This window comes from Staurois parvus, unplaced genomic scaffold (assembly GCF_062004578.1).
Source record: "Staurois parvus isolate SC_StPar_1 unplaced genomic scaffold, SC_StPar_1.0 ptg000548l, whole genome shotgun sequence".
Lineage (NCBI taxonomy): Eukaryota > Metazoa > Chordata > Amphibia > Anura > Ranidae > Staurois > Staurois parvus.
The window spans coordinates 9,368,743-9,384,893 of record NW_028318344.1 but is presented as its reverse complement, the minus strand read 5'-3'; the positions used below and the strand labels follow the sequence as shown (position 1 = coordinate 9,384,893).

At 40.1% G+C, this 16,151-nt stretch overlaps 1 protein-coding gene across 2 annotated transcripts in view; it reads right to left on the bottom strand.

The window, feature by feature from the left end:
- LMTK3 (lemur tail kinase 3) overlaps positions 1-16,151 on the bottom strand; it is a 181,856-nt gene that overhangs the window by 132,639 nt on the left and 33,066 nt on the right. For both annotated transcript variants that reach the window (XM_089690991.1, XM_089690992.1), the window contains exon 3: positions 2,351-2,481. In XM_089690991.1, coding sequence (XP_089547117.1) covers positions 2,351-2,481 — 131 coding nt within the window. The remainder of the gene's footprint in view (positions 1-2,350; positions 2,482-16,151) is intronic.

Genomic DNA, 16,151 nt, shown 5'->3' with positions numbered 1-16,151 from the left:
AAGGGGTTGATTCCATGAGCTGGGAGCAACTGCATAGCTAGCACTTTGCCAAGATAGCATTAAGATGCTGGTCATGACGGTGATTTAGAGACATTTGTTTCTGCTGTTCCAGCAACTGTAGAAGAGACACCTGCCTTGGAAATGATTCTTCTGGAGTTGTCAGGTGTAGGAGAATTCTGCGTAGGTTCAAGTTTCAGTTTAATGTGGCCTATCCTCTTCCTCTTGGGAGACTTCCCTCCCTGTGACTAGACGCTGCAGATGTTGCAATAGAATGTTGTGGGAGGTTAGGGAGATGTAGAAAGTGAAGAAGGAGGAGGAGGAGTGTTGGCCCTTTGACTTTTCTAATTGAGGTGCTGCTCCCACTGAGCTCTGTGGTGCAGACTTAGGGCTCATGTACACGAGCAGCTGCTAAACTCAAGTTTAGGAGCTTTTGGTATTTTTTTGCCAAAGCTCCTAAACTCAACTCCATAGAAGCCTATGTGTCCATGTACACATAGTCTTTTAGCAGAGTTTAGGAGCTGCCACAGTTAGGTGAGGTTAAACCTATCTCTTCTGAACGCAGAAGTATCAGGTTCAGGATAGGAACGTTTTGTCATGGTAGGCTCATGTTCATGGAGCCTTATGTTACCTCATGCATGTGGTACCTAAATGGCTGGTATGTTCACCATGGCTGATACACTGCAGCCAGAGGCTACAGACTACAACTATACTGTCAGTAGCAGATTCATTAAAAAAAAGCCCATTCTGCAGAGTTCTGTGGACTGGTCCTGGGGAAAGCAATGACCTGTACTTTGTAGGGCAGTCAACCAGATGGATTAGAATGGCTGCTTCCTCCAGTCCTCTGCAAGTGCCCTTCTCGCTGCTCTTCTGCCTCTCCAATGGGTGACACCCACAGACTGCCTGTCACCTCATCATCCATCCCCTCCTGATTGCTGGAGCCCACTTTGTACTATAAATCATCTGCTGAAACATCACTGTCTTCTGCTGATCCCTGCCTAATGTCCCCTGGCTGCCATTAGCAATTGGGATGATCACGATCATCCTTCTGCAGCAAGCCAGTTATTGTGTGTCTAAACAATTCTATTGACTCCTCATAGCCAGTTTGTGGGGCTATGGTGGGATTAGCAGAAGGTGGAAGCAGGTGGAAGAGAAGAAGGAAGAGGGCTTATTAGCAGCATTTGCAGACAACTGGACTTGAGAGAAGGAAGAAAAAGAAGACGTTGGCAGCCATTACATTACCTCCTATGCTATAATATGGCCTTTCTGAGATAGAAAAGTTAGTGGTGCTATGCCTCTAGAATGGTGTGGCATGACCACCACTTTGTCCTGAAAAACCTGCTTCTCCCCTGTTACTTCTGTGTATAGAACCTCTGCCTATCACTCTAGGCCTGTCTGAACTGTTTTTTTTTTAATACAGGGGATTATCTTAATTCAGTAGCAGCAGTGGTAATAAGGGGTGGATATGTGGTACTTTGTACATACTAATTTACTTCACAAGTATGTAGTGATGTCTTGCAAACAAGCAGCATATTTTATAGAAAATGAAATAAAATGTACCTCCCCCCAAAATAAAATAAAACCAGTAAAAAAAAAAAAAACAGTGCAAGGGGGCCAGAAGCTAGACAGTGACTGCAGTTGTTGCTGTCACAAACAAAATGGTAGTCCTAATAAGGACTGTTGGATCTCTGAACTGTGAAAGAAAATATGTAATCCATCACATTGTAATTCACAGTAATTTAGCATAGTATAGCACACTATAGAAACTTATTCTCCCTACACAAGGTGTCAGCTCTCCCTAAACTAGTCCAACACACGGTGATAAATGGCTACTGAGAACCCACCAGTTTATAGTGAGAGGGCTAGCATGTAACAAAACCACAATTACAAGCCATTCTAACTCGCTGACCAAAGATGAAAGATCAGGCTTGGCATTATGGAACGTTTAACCTTGAACCCCTTAGACTTGCTCCAGACACCATGGACAAATCTAAACCTCATCCCAGTGGCGGACTGACAATTCACGGGGATCATGGGGCCCCTGTGTCCTTGCCCACACTCAAAAAAGCCTATAAAATGGTGTCAGGGGCATTTTATGGAGCCCCCTACTGACCCGGGGCCCTCGGGCAGTGCCCGAGTGACTGAATGGTCAGTCCGCCCCTGCCTCATCCCTAACTAGAAGACTTTGTATAACAAATGTAAAGGAAACATTTAGTCAAAGGTATTGCATTAGGCAGACAATCTTGCCAGTTTAAGCACAGCTTTACTTGACTCACTATCACATACAAGACATTTTCATAAATACACTTTTTGATTACTAGATGTCCCACAGGTTTAATGACACAGTTCTTACCTTGAACCCAACATCTCCTCTCTTGCAGCACAGGCAGGTGAGGAGCAGAAAGATGAAGGCTAGCAGTCCAGAGCAGGAGATAAGTACCACTGCATACGGTGGAGCAAGAGGAGCTCTCTGAGAGGAGCCATCTGCAAGGAGATATGGGAAGACAAGAAAAGGTTTCATAATGGAAATACTGTTGACAAATGAATTAATTTACATTATGGATTTCCAGCACTCCCCAGAGACAAGTCAGGCACTGGTATTGTTCAGCAGCTTGAAATCAGCATTTCAGCCTTTACAAGGCAGAATCAATTGTGGAATGTCAAGGAGCAATATTAACAATTTCCAAACCAAAAGGTAAAGAAAGCCTGCAGCACAGTGCAACAGAGCCAGTCTGAAGCCCATGTGGAGGGCACGTTTATGCTAGATTACTTCTAATTATCATTATTATTATTATTATTATTCATTTTATTCATTACATAGAAAAAACTACATGTAAAGGTATGTGGATAATTATTTAAAGATAATGTTTAATATGAGTATGATTTTTCTCTTTTAGAATACATTTTCAGTAAAACGTAAGGCAGGGCTCTCCATGTGCAACAATAATAGCAGTTTATTTTATTCTTAATTAAAAAATATATATAAAGTATTTAACAATTAATTGAGAAAATTGATAAGGACACATTATTTATCTATAAAGGAGTGGGGAGCGAAAAGGCATGAAGGCACAAAAACAAAGATGGATAAATTATACAAAATGCACAAAAAAAAAATATATAGCGTGCTCAGGTATTACCATGTCTGGCAGAATGTCAGAACAGACATTACATTATCGCAGGGTCTGATGATATGTAAACATTGATGCTGTAATTGAATTTGAGCAGAGGAAGGCTGTGCAAAGCATTAGTAGACATGCAGAGGCTTCTGATGGCCCTGGTTATAATGGGGTCACCTGAAATCTTTCCAGGCAAAGTGACAATGTTTGGAGCCTTCCATCTCACAGTGGTAATTTCAGAGATCACAGTATAGTCAGTATTCAATGTAGGAAGCCCAGCTGCAATTGACCACTCATTGTAGTTCTATACCTAGCAGAAATGGTGCCATATACTGTAAAACATAACATGCTTTCTACTATTACCTAGTTTATGTAACAGATGTGACAGCAGATATTAAATACAACTATTGTAAAAAAAAAACAAAAATAAATGTTGTGCCTCCCTGTGATCATGTAATCCATGCACCAATACTCATCATCAAATAAATAATATTCTCTTTTTCAACAATTCAACAAACTTTTTCTTAAAACAGAAACCACATATCATATAATGTCCACAGTCCATAAACTGTGTGTATCTTCCTTCATGAAATGTACTGCTCTATTTTCTTCTTTGATAAACGTGCACCACCTCCTAAATAGTTGTGCACAAACACATCGTGTATCCACCACCATTCAAATACTGCGCTCACATCCACTTGATGATGAGGACAAGGACCCCTTCTCCACAACCCTGGCCTGGTGTTTGTGGGGGTTTGTGGAAATTCTTATCTGAACCTGCAAGCCCCCTTTAATAATAAAGGAGAGCACCCTGATACTGACCCCCCTAAGGGAATAAGTAAAGAGTACATAGTACCCCTACTCATTCATAAAAAAATGTAAACAGTAAAAATTACATCACACTTTTTGATGAGTCTTTTACTTAATTACAATTTTGAAAAAATGAAAAATTAAGAAAAAAAAAAAAAAAGTCTCACGATGTACATCTATTGTCAGCCATGTCATACAGTGATGCAGATCCATGTCAATCAAGATGAACAATGGCTACCTCCTGCACTGAATGAAATCTCCCTGGTCCTGCCGTTAAAATTAAACAAAGGGGCAGCTTCTCCCAGGTTATGTCATTTACAAAAATATGGCCTCAGCTACCTACATGTAATTATCTAGAATGTTACCCTTCTTGCCTGGAGGGCACTTACAAAAGAAGACAAGTACCCCAAAAACTGAACTATACCACATGAGCATGAGGGTAGTTGATTTAGAGGGGACAAATAAATGGCGCATCCCATAGACTTCCTTTTTCCTCATTCTTTCCCTCTCCCTTTATCAAACTCACAGTTGACAGAGGAAAAGCATTCATTCTGTTTTCCCCCTTCCCCTTTAATTGCATAATGGTACAGATTACATTAGCCAAAGTTAATGCCAGAGGTATGAATCTTCCTTAAAAAAAGCTCACAAAATTGTTATCTGTTTCATAACCAGAGAATTAACCTTTTGCTTCCCCAGTAAACAAGGTTTAAAGTAGGACATAACCCCCAATGCAGAAACAGGTTCTGTACCACTTGGGTTCACAGTCCTAACTCCCTAGCTAATTTGATTTATTGAAAAAGATTTTTTCCATAGAAATTCATAAACATGTCCCTGTCCCTATCCAAATCCTTGGCTCATTCACAGATCCTCAGGGTGGTTTCATATTTTTGAAATATACTGTTTCTCTCTAGGTGATATTTACTCTCTCAATCATTGCCAAGTCTGTCAGGATTTTCCAATCTCCCAGTCTGTCAGGGTCTCTCCCAATCTGTCAGGGTCTCTCTTTCTAAAATTTACTCTCCCAAATAGCATCAAATACGGTCTCAAGGTTTTGGAACAAGTCATTGTTGTTGGAGCACTTAACTTCATTTTTGAAGGTTCATTTTAGTCAACAGGTAAGCCATCCCTCCCTAGAGCATCCTAATGTAATTTCAAACCCCAGATGCACGGACTGAAGCTATTGGATTGTTGGAAGACACTGAACCCCACAACCAAGAATTTTAGTCACTACTCAGCTGTGCATGGTATGTACAGCTGGATAGATAACATTTGGATACAACATTCTACCTTCAATCTTGTCTTCACAGCTAAGATTAATTGAATATTATGGTCTGCCCATGTTCCTGTTATTGTATCCAATTGGAGATACACCCTATCATGCTAATACCTAGAGACAAAATGAGAAATTGCTTGGTGATAAACCATGTTGGGAGGAAATGGCCTTAACTACAATAAATACCATTTTTTGAAGATCATAAATGTAATCCTATTCCTCCTCTACTTAATGGGAAACAATATTGCAGGTTGTCTCCAACAACAAAAATCTGAAGATTAAACTGCTGTTAAAGAAATTACAAGAACTGGAGACAGTTAAAAAATGTTCTCACCTCAGTTCTGAACTATAGGCCTAACCAACACTAGACAATAACTACGCACCCTTATCAATGAAAAATATACCTCACTGATAGAGATAATTTACCTAAATATCACTCTGAAATGGTTAACAAGTGTGGCTGCTTGCTGGCCCGCACTATTCACTCACTAAAAACAACATCTTCCACATCAAAACTCAAGACAGTACCTTAAAATATTCTCCCCTTTTCTAGAGCAGATACATTTCAGTAATTTTAAGCATAAGGTATATTATGACATTAGAGATAAATACGCTGATCTATCTACATCAACAGTTGAGAACGAAATGTCCACTTATAGTATTGAGACTGCTGTCCATAGGGTCTTCCCCAAGAAAAAAGGTTTTGTTTTTTTTTTAAATGCACCCTTAAATGCACCAACTTTTTAAATACCCCATTCACAGACCCAGAACTTCTACAGACAATGCCTTCTTCATCTTCTGGCTAGAACCCAACTGTTTGTCAAAGTTAGCAATTCCTTTTTAGACTCATGTCTTTTTCCAGCCCAGACACTAGAGGCACACATAACTGTCCTTCCCTAACTAGGTAGGGATTTAAAGAAAATAAAATGTAACCTTATATAACACATCCCAAATGATACCTGTGATTTTGTTTTGTAACATCATGATAGTTATTTTTAATAAATTGCTATTAAAATGCCCTTTGTTCTATTGGTGGCCTTATGACCAATAATCCACTGTCCTGTCCCCCTCCCTCGTGAGTGGGGGAAAGTATTGAAGTACTGGCTGCAAGTGATGTCAACACCTTACAGCTCGCCATTCCTCTCTGGAAAGCCACTGTTAGGGAAGAAGGAGGGGCTGTATATGTTGTCCAAACTGAGTTTTGCCAGAACTCAATCTGAAAATTTCTGCATATGCACAGTGAAAAAATAATTTGAGGGATATGGTGCTTTTGCAGAGATAATGATATGGCATAGCTTCAGTGTTCCAGCACTGGGAGATTAGCCATTTGTATTATAGATGTTGTTGAGCTGGAAGTGGAACAATGGTAACAACCATTTATCAGCAGGATCACAGTTTAATTCATTTATATTACACAAAACTAATTTAAAAGATCATATTTTGTTTATACAGTAATTATTGTAACATTGGAGAGATACTTTAACCACTTGTGGCAGTGTTAAACCAATTTCATTGATCAATGTTGATTTATAATTATACATTAAATCTTGGCTTCTAGATTAAAATCTGTTCTTCAGTGACTGAGTCACTCATACCAGTCTGCTTTGCATCTGGCAGGGAGGTCAGAGGTAACTCTACCAGAGTGAATAATTTGATTCAACACTGGTATACATCACCATAAACTTTCTCTCAATGCAAATTACCTCATATGCAATAATCATCATTCTCGATATCTTAAAAGAGTTCTCTAGATTTGGGGCACAGAGTAACATCAAGGCAAATACAGGTAAATTGTTTTTATTGAATGTTTTCTTATACTTTATCCTACTTACTAAATTTTAAAACTCCTTCCCCTTCAAATTGTAAAGCATTTGTTTATGTGGATGTCCAAATACCAGCTGGCTTAAAAACTTGTTCCCTTTAAATTTTGGGTAATCCACTCAATGTATTCTGAATGATCTGTCTAATTGGCATACATCACCTTCTCTTGGCTGGGACAATGAGTCAATGCTCTTAAAATGGACATTCATCTTGCGTGGGCGTGTTTTATTGTCTCTGTTTTATACTGTTTAAAAAATTAATAAAAACCATTGAAATATAAAATGGACATACATCTCTGGCTTCTATATAAATTTCAAGCCATTCCAATAACCTTGCCACAACTGCAGCAATCATATTTATCTGGGGTCTTTCACCACCCACCTATGTAGGTATCAAAACTTTAACTAAACCCATGAAGCTGGGAGGAGTTGGCTTCCCCAACTTCACTTTATATCATAAAGCAGAGAAGACCAAAACTGGGGTCAACTTAGAGTAGCACCATCTCACAAACCCCCAACTGATTTCCTTTATTTTTATCTGCCCTTTGCTTGATTTCCAGGATCGCTATTTGCTAACTTTTGCTCTTCTTCCAGCTAAGGCACACTGTGCCCCCTTCCCATTATACCCTCTGTCTTATCTTTAAACCAGACTCTTAAACCAACACAATGGATTGGTGCCATGCCAGTTTATTGTCAGATTTTGTAAGATCCTTGAGTGTTGATTCACACATGTGCAGTGGGGATTGAAGCTCAGCTTTCACAGCTAATTGACACAATAGTTGTTAGTTCAGCTCAGGTTTAAATCAGGATCAGGACAGGCTTAGATCAGGTTCAGGTCAAGATTTTATTCTGTTCACAACTAATGATATGTGCGGTTTAGAAACTGTTCCCATAGAAGTCAACAGCCTGTAATCTGTACCTGAACCTGACCGCACTGCTTAGAAATTGAACAGTACTCTTTCAGTCCACACAGAATCTGCATTGCCAGTGCACTGGACATTCATGAACAGGGATCATAGGAAGAAATGTTTTTTCACATGTCATGTTTTTTCACATGTCATGCGGAGTGAACCAGCACTGAAACCTACAACATTTACAGTCTGAGCAGCTCCAAACTGTATACAGGCTTACCTTTCACATATCTAATTACTATCAGCAGAACAACTACAAAATAATCTCAAGGAAGAACAGGTGCCCTGCTACTCTGAAGTGTCTGTTTTCCTCCTCCAAATACATTTGCTTTTGTTGTCTGCGCTCAAGGGGGACTCATTTACATACTTTCTGGAGCTGTGATAGGATAAAATTTGTTTGGAAGAAAGTATTTGCAGATAACTGAAAAAATGCAATCTATCGACGTTGTTGAGTCACCTGAAAGTGCACTGTTGGTTGTCTGTGCTCCATAAAATACATTAAGATTGATATTCTCAGGCATTGCCCAAAAGCAACCCACACAATATTTTCTTTTTTTTAACAATAACCTTTTTATTGAGTATCACAAAATATTAAACAAAAGAGTGAAATGTTTACAACAAGAATGCACATTGAAGTTAGAGTAATATAATACTGATAACGATGATCTTTTTAAGCTGAGACTTACATCCATTAATTAATCTTTTCTATATGTTAAAAATTTACAGATACTTTGCATGGGCTGCAGTGCTAAATAATAAATTGCACACGGAATTTGGTTGCAGGGGACAACAATCACATGAATCCTCTTTTATGCACATATTCAGGCTAGATACCACACAACAAATGTCTTTATAATGTTCATGGATTTATGACTTCAGAATTTAACATACACATTTGTACTCTAATACCCTAATACACTCAGCCAATAGACAATCATTAGCCATTAGACAGGTCCCATATCAGTTGTCTTTTCGAATATGACATTCTTATCTCATTCCCATTTCGAATTTCAGGATTTTTCCAATTATATTAGCATTTTTCAACTGTTTAAACCATGTTGCGAAGGTGCCAGTGTTTAAACCATATTGTCAATATACCACAGGTCACATTGTGTTGTTAATTTATTATATTAAGTTAGATAATTGAAACCACATTTAGATCAATTATCCCTTGTTTTTATCTTATTTCTAACAATAGAAATGCATGTAGTGAAAAAATAGAGTAAAAACTAGATTTAAATGATGTCCTTGAACTGGATCCTTTACCCATGATTATTTCACAGTTGTGATGTGCACCCCTTGTTTTCATTGCAATAAGAATAAAAAATAAATGAACAGTTCAAATGAGCCATGAATTAACTAAATGGAAACAATCAAAATAGGAATAAACACTTTTGAAAGGATGAGTATGAATACATGAGATGAACAAAAGAGGTGCTAAGAGCTAGGCTTAATGGAGTAAACATAGAGTCATACATGAGAATAAGAATGAAAACTGTAATTGAAGTTAATTGAGGGCAGCACAGTGGCTAGATGGGTAGCATTTCTGCCTGGCAGTACTAGGGTCGCTGGTTCGAATCTCAGCCATGGCTCCACCTGCCTGGAGTTTGCATGTTCTCCCTGTGCCTGCATGGGTTTCCTCTGGGTACTCCGTTTTCCTCCCACACTCCAAAGACATGCTGGTAGGTTCATTGGCTCCTGTCTAAATTGGCCCCAGTATGTGTGCATGTATGAATGTGAGTTAGGGACCTTAGATTGTACGCTCCTTGAGGGTTAGGGACTGATGTGAATGTACAATATATATGTAAAGCGCTGCGTAAATTGATGGCGCTATATAAGTACCTTAAAAAATAATAATTTCACTTATACCAGCAAACAGGACATACGAAATGTAATATTTTATAAAGTGGAGCTATCATCCTTACAAAACACCATCATAATGTTAATAATAAAGTCACATGGTATGGCCATTACAATGCTCATGCTATGTGTAATTACACAGAAAACTCCCTACTGTCCATTTTTGAATATAAACATACTACTGTCTTGTAATAACAACACATGCAGCGCTACAAATGGTTAATATAAAGTAACATATAAAGTAATAAGTGATGGGCTACTGGTGCTTAGTAGTGATTGATAAGTGTCCTCATAACATGATACAATAGTCCCAATAAGCCGTGCAAAAGTGGTTGACTCCGTGCTGAAAAGTGTCTAATATTATGCACTCACCAGAAAGCACATAATATGTGCATTTGAGTTGTCAGACCACTCCTGGTCCTAGAAAGCTGAACCTGTGTGGATCATCTGGCAAGCTGTCACTCTGATGGGGATAACCTTTTCCTTGGCCAGCAGGGGGATTCCAGACATCCAGAGACCCTTAATAACACTGATCCAGGTTCCTCACCCAGGGCACTCATATGAGGTATCCACCAGGGTTGTAGTCTCCACCAAGTGCTTCCAGCTCTCAGAGTGCCCTGGGTGAGGAACCTGGATCAGTGTTATTAAGGGTCTCTGGATGTCTGGAATCCCCCTGCTGGCCAAGGAAAAGGTTATCCCCATCAGAGTGACAGCTTGCCAGATGATCCACACAGGTTCAGCTTTCTAGGACCAGGAGTGGTCTGACAACTCAAATGCGCATATTATGCGCTTTCTGGTGAGTGCATAATATTAGACACTTTACAGCACGGAGTCAACCACTTTTGCACGGCTTATTGGGACTATTGTATCATGTTATGAGGACACTTATCAATCACTACTAAGCACCAGTAGCCCATCACTTATTACTTTATATGTTACTTTATATTAACCATTTGTAGCGCTGCATGTGTTGTTATTATAGTGTGAAGGTTTGAGGTTTGTGCCTTTCATGCCAGCTGCTTGCTATCCATCTCCAAGCGCTCGTTAATTATTCTTTCTGCTGTTTTATACTACTGTCTTGTACTTGTTTCCTCAATGCAGTTTTATGATCCTTATGCAAAACATATTCTCACCAGCAAGTGTCACTTAGCAAGAAATCTGGATCTGCAGTCCAGGTAATACCTATTAGCTGTTGTAGGTTAAGCTATTACAGGATCATGTGTGCTACCAATGTACCACTACAATGTTAACAATAAACAGCCGGGTATCAAATGCAAGTAACCTACTGTTCACCATGTCAGGTTTATGTGTTTAAAGCATATATAATAGATGCACCATCAGGGTACCACTGTGATTTTTCCAAGACTGTATGAGGTTTATTTACTAAAGCTGGAGAGTCCAAAATCAGACTCCCTTCTGCATAGAAACCAATCAGCTTCTAACCTCAGCTTGTTCAATGAAGCTTTGGCAATGAAACCTGGAAGCTGATTGGTTTCTATGCAGAAGGGAGTCTGATTTTGGACTCTCCAGCTTTAGTAAATAAGCCCCTATATGTCAGTTTAGCTCTATGTGAACACCTTCTGACAGTATAGTCTGATTTTACATGCTACATTGGCATCTACGTAAATAGAAGATGTAACTGTTTTTTAATAGCCTAATATTGCAAAAAGTAAGCTCAGTATGGAAGATATTTTCAGGCATTTACCACCAGTGTTCTATATGTTGCCATCTTCATGTATTACTAAGTCATAGTTTCAAAAACAAATGTTGTAATGTTATATGATAGCTCCACTTTCTGCTGTACTGATCTCTCTGTATCTAACAAGGTTAGTTAGGTTCTTTTTGGAAAAAAACACATGGAGATAAACTTTCAACTTTCCAAAATCAAAGTGTGATTGCAAATAAAGGCTGCCAGGCTTGCACAAAGAAAACTGACTATGCTTTCCTTATTTAAAGCTCAATGTGAACCTGTGCTTTACCAATGAAGGGCCCTCCCCACAAGAACTTCCTTACCTTCTATTCACTCAATAATTGCTTTGTTCAGCCACTAGAAGGAAAGAGATTTCTAGTCATGACCTGGAGCTTACATTGAATTGAAGACTCTCTTCCTGGTCCCATGAGAAGGGAAGTGCGTTACATGCTCCCTATACCCAGAGGTATCAGATATATCGGGGCAGCACAGTGGCTAAATGGTTAGCACTTCCACCTGGCAGCACTAGGGTCATTGGCTCAAATACCAACCACGGCACCACCTGCCTGGAGTTTGCATTTTCTCCCTGTGCCTGCGTGGGCCTCCTCCAGGTACCCCGGCTTCCTCCCACACTCCAAAGACAGGTAGGCTAATTGGATCCTGTCTAACTTGTCCTTGTATGTATATGTATGAATGTAAGCTAGGGACCTTAGATTGTACACCCCTTGAGGGTTAGGGACTGATGTGAATGTATAATATATATGTAAAACGCTGCATAAATTGACAGTGCAATACAAGTACCTGTAATAAATAAATATATTTCTCTTCTTGCACAGAGGCTGAATGAATTGGCAGGGAAGCAAAGGGAAGGAAATCAGATATTTGGCTAAATACACAATGGGGTTGATTTACTAAAACTGGGAAGTGCAAAATCTAGTACAGTTATGTACAGAAACCAATCAGCTTCCAGGATTTTTATCAAACCTGACGTTAGAAGCTGATTGGCTACCATGCACACCTGCACCAGATTTTGCACTCTCCAGTTTTAGTAAATTAACCCCAATGAATCACTTGTACCAACCTGCCCCAAACCTTCTGATTGGACAATTAAGGAGCAGAATCATCTGCACACTGAAGAGGTCATTTCTCTGTTCTCTCCTTCTTGTAAACACGTTTTCAGAGTTCGACAGACAGCATTATGCAGATCAAAGGAGTTCATAGGAGTATCTTTCTTTTTCTTAAAGTGTTACTAAAACCAGGACCCTGCGTTCACTATATCTGGTCTCCCACAGTACACAGAACATGGAAATGCAATTATTTTAGTAAACATAAACTACTAAATACCTTTTCTCATCAGCAATTAGAGCAGTCTTGTGACTTCTATCAGTGTGCAGCAGAGCACTGGTTAAGGCTTGTAGGAGGAGTTTACATTCTCCCCTGATTATCCAATGAGGCTGCATAACCCTTGACCCTCTGTCTAGACAGTGCTGGATGGCCCTATGCTGATCCCATGCACTGTCCCAAGAAAAAAAAAACTCTCTAGCAATACACACCAAACTGTGCATGTGCAGCTTGTCCCCAAGACACTATTCTATCAGCAGATGGGGACAGTAGAAGAAGGGGAGGATCAGAGAAGATAGGATCAAACATCCTTTTTACACAATGTGGAGGAGTAACCCCTTAGATTCTGCAGTGAGTATAACAAGCATGCTTTACTGCATATACAGACAGATTTTACTGTTGTGGGTTGAGTAACACTTTAAGCCTTGCACACACGGGCTGAATATTGGCTCAAAACAGCCGATTCAGCAGAACCCCAGTCGACTTTTGGCTTGTGTAAACCTCTCTGTTCTACAGAAGCCAGTCTCATGTCCAGCTTCTGTCCAACAGGTATGCAAGAAAACCAGCATCCGAACTGCATCCAATCAGTGACGGCAGACAATGGCTGCCAGAGCTGATCAGTGTTCTCTGGCAGGGTGAGAGTCTCCCTGTCAGAACACAAAGGTATAGTGTGAGAGATCACCGCACTCATAACACTTGTGTTAGTAGGGCGATCTCTCAGGTTTTTTTTATTTTACTTGCTCAGCCCACTGAAATGAATGAAAAAAAAAAACGTTTAGTGTCTACCAGACTTTAGTCTCTGTCTTACTGGGCAAGGGCTTTTTATTTAATTAGTATATATCTGAATTGATGATAGACTTCCTATCTTGCAATAGTACAGGCTCAAAGAATGAAGAAACAGTTACTCTTGGAAGCAGCACTAGTTTTCTTTATCTAAAATAAAGTAATCTCTCTATAAGATATTTACCAAAAACTTGAAAAATAAACAATATGGGGGCATTGCCATAGAATGCATTATTTTGCATACAAATTGAATCTTAATTAACGGATCTTTCTCCGGTTATCATAAATCAGATCCACAAATAAGCTTCAGCTAATTAAAGACCAGTTGACTGACAATTTTATTTTCTATTTGTTTTCAATAAAAAGAAGGAAACAAAATACATGCATCCAAATTTGCTACAAAATAAAAGCCCTATTTTTCCTAAAAAATTATGTACAATCCAATAGACTACAAACCTTAAAATATATAATGTGTGGAACCAAGACATTGCCAAAACTGAAAAAAATGCTCTTGGACTGAAGTTAATAGCCCAGCAAATATTTATGTTTGTGTAGCACTCTCCTAGATAGCTAGACTCCAAATGTTAGCTGGGGATGATTAGCAGCCTGGGAGTAATAGCTAGCAGGGGTCAACCTGTGGTCAGAGCTGAGAGGCTCTGCAGACCAGCCCTCTGGAATTTCCCCCTGCTCTAGAACTTTGGAGAAATGTCTAGAAGCAGTGGGTGGATCTGAGGAGTGGCTGATCTGCACTTTTGAGGGAGCATGGCCAATCAACAACAGGAGGCTTGGCACGGGGTCAGGACAACCATTAAAAATGATTGAGCCTGCTCAGTAGAAGGAGGAGAGTTCGGGTGGAAGAGAGAGAAGGATGTAAAAGGCTCAAGGCAGGAACCTGTGAGGGGGCCCAGATGGAGAGGGGCTCACCTGCAGGCAGGGGACCTTGGAAGGCTGAAATCTTGGAACTTCACTGACCCCTGAGAGAGGACCACCTGTGTGGCAGGGAAGGAGCGGCCCAGCTAGAAGGCCTGGTAGCAGCCACTGACCCACCGGCAGCACAGAAGAGGGACCAAGTGAGTAACACTGCACCCCCTGGACCAGTGAGGGGAAAGGAGCACTCTAGTGGGAAACTGGATTTGCTATCTTACCCAGGACTATTTCACACTGCAATGGAAGATACTGGATCCCCTGCCCAGTGATTCACCCAGTACAGCTGGATAAGGAGAGGAGTCATCTGGGGTCTGGGGTGGTACTACAGGAGATGCTGGCTAGATCTCCAAAACAAAAAAATGTTTTGCTGTAATCCCCTTATAAAATTTCAAAACAAAGCTCAAGGACTGGTTACGGTCTCCTGATGCAAGTTTGAGTGCAAGAAATTTGTGTTGCCTGGCTGTGCAGGACTATATGGGGACCCAAATCTATGGCAACTCCAAAGAGAGTAGTGCTACATTTGTTAACAGTACCTCCTTATAAAAATAACATTTTTTCTTACAATTCATTTATAAACCTGACATTGCTTTGGTCTTGGAGGAGTATTGACAAAGTATTTTAAGAAAGCATGCAGACTTATCAACCATGATGCTTCAGCAGCTTTATTCTGCAATATACTCAGAGTTATGACTGCTAAGCAATATAATTCAAATAGTGGCACAATTTCCATGTACACGGACAGATCACTCAGAAACAACCCAGGTCGGTACTTATAACTGAGTAGATTTTCAGGGGTCTAGGTTTGGTATCTGCGGTGTACAATGAATGCTCTATGACACCATTGTTCAGCCCAAATTATGGCCCAAAGGCTGTCCACAGCTAGGGCCATTGACTTGTCTTCAATGTGCACAGCTTCAAGATTCAGGTCAGCAGAGACTGCCATACTCTCCACTTAACCCCCATCCCAGGACTGGCAGCATCCTACCACCCAGAGACATGTTTGTCCCAGAATTTACAAAATGACATCTATCTTTATCCAGACCTGCTCACCTCCTGGCTTCCGCTATGTTGACTAAGGGGAACTCTGATGAGGACTCTAAGGTACAGAACAGACCCTACACTACGGAAAAGAAATTCTGATTTCTGATCTATGGTTAGGGTTTCTACTGTTTTCACATAAGCAAGCATTACAGAAAGTGACAAGCTTGTAGCTGTTACAGCCCAACTCTGGACCACCCTCTGAAAGCCCCCTTCATTTACAGTGTACTGGTGCAGAGGGGGAGGCTCTAGAGTCATTTTGTGAGCCTGAAGAAAAGGTGAAAGGGAAGAGCACCCCACAGCATCCTGGTATTGGCTTGAAGACTTTGGGAAAGTTAAATAAAAAAACACAAAAGCATATAATATTGTACCTGGGGAAACAAAGCAGGGAGCAAGGAGCCTGGAGCTGGGCTTTTAGGTATAAGTGATATAATTAGTGGATGTGGTTACAGTCTTACAAGGCAGTTTTTCTGATATTTATTTCAGTATTTTAGTTATTTCTGAAACTCAGTGTGTGCCAAGTATCTCTTGAGGCGTGTCACCTATTCTCAAGTATCCACTCACAGTAATGCATTTATCACCAGT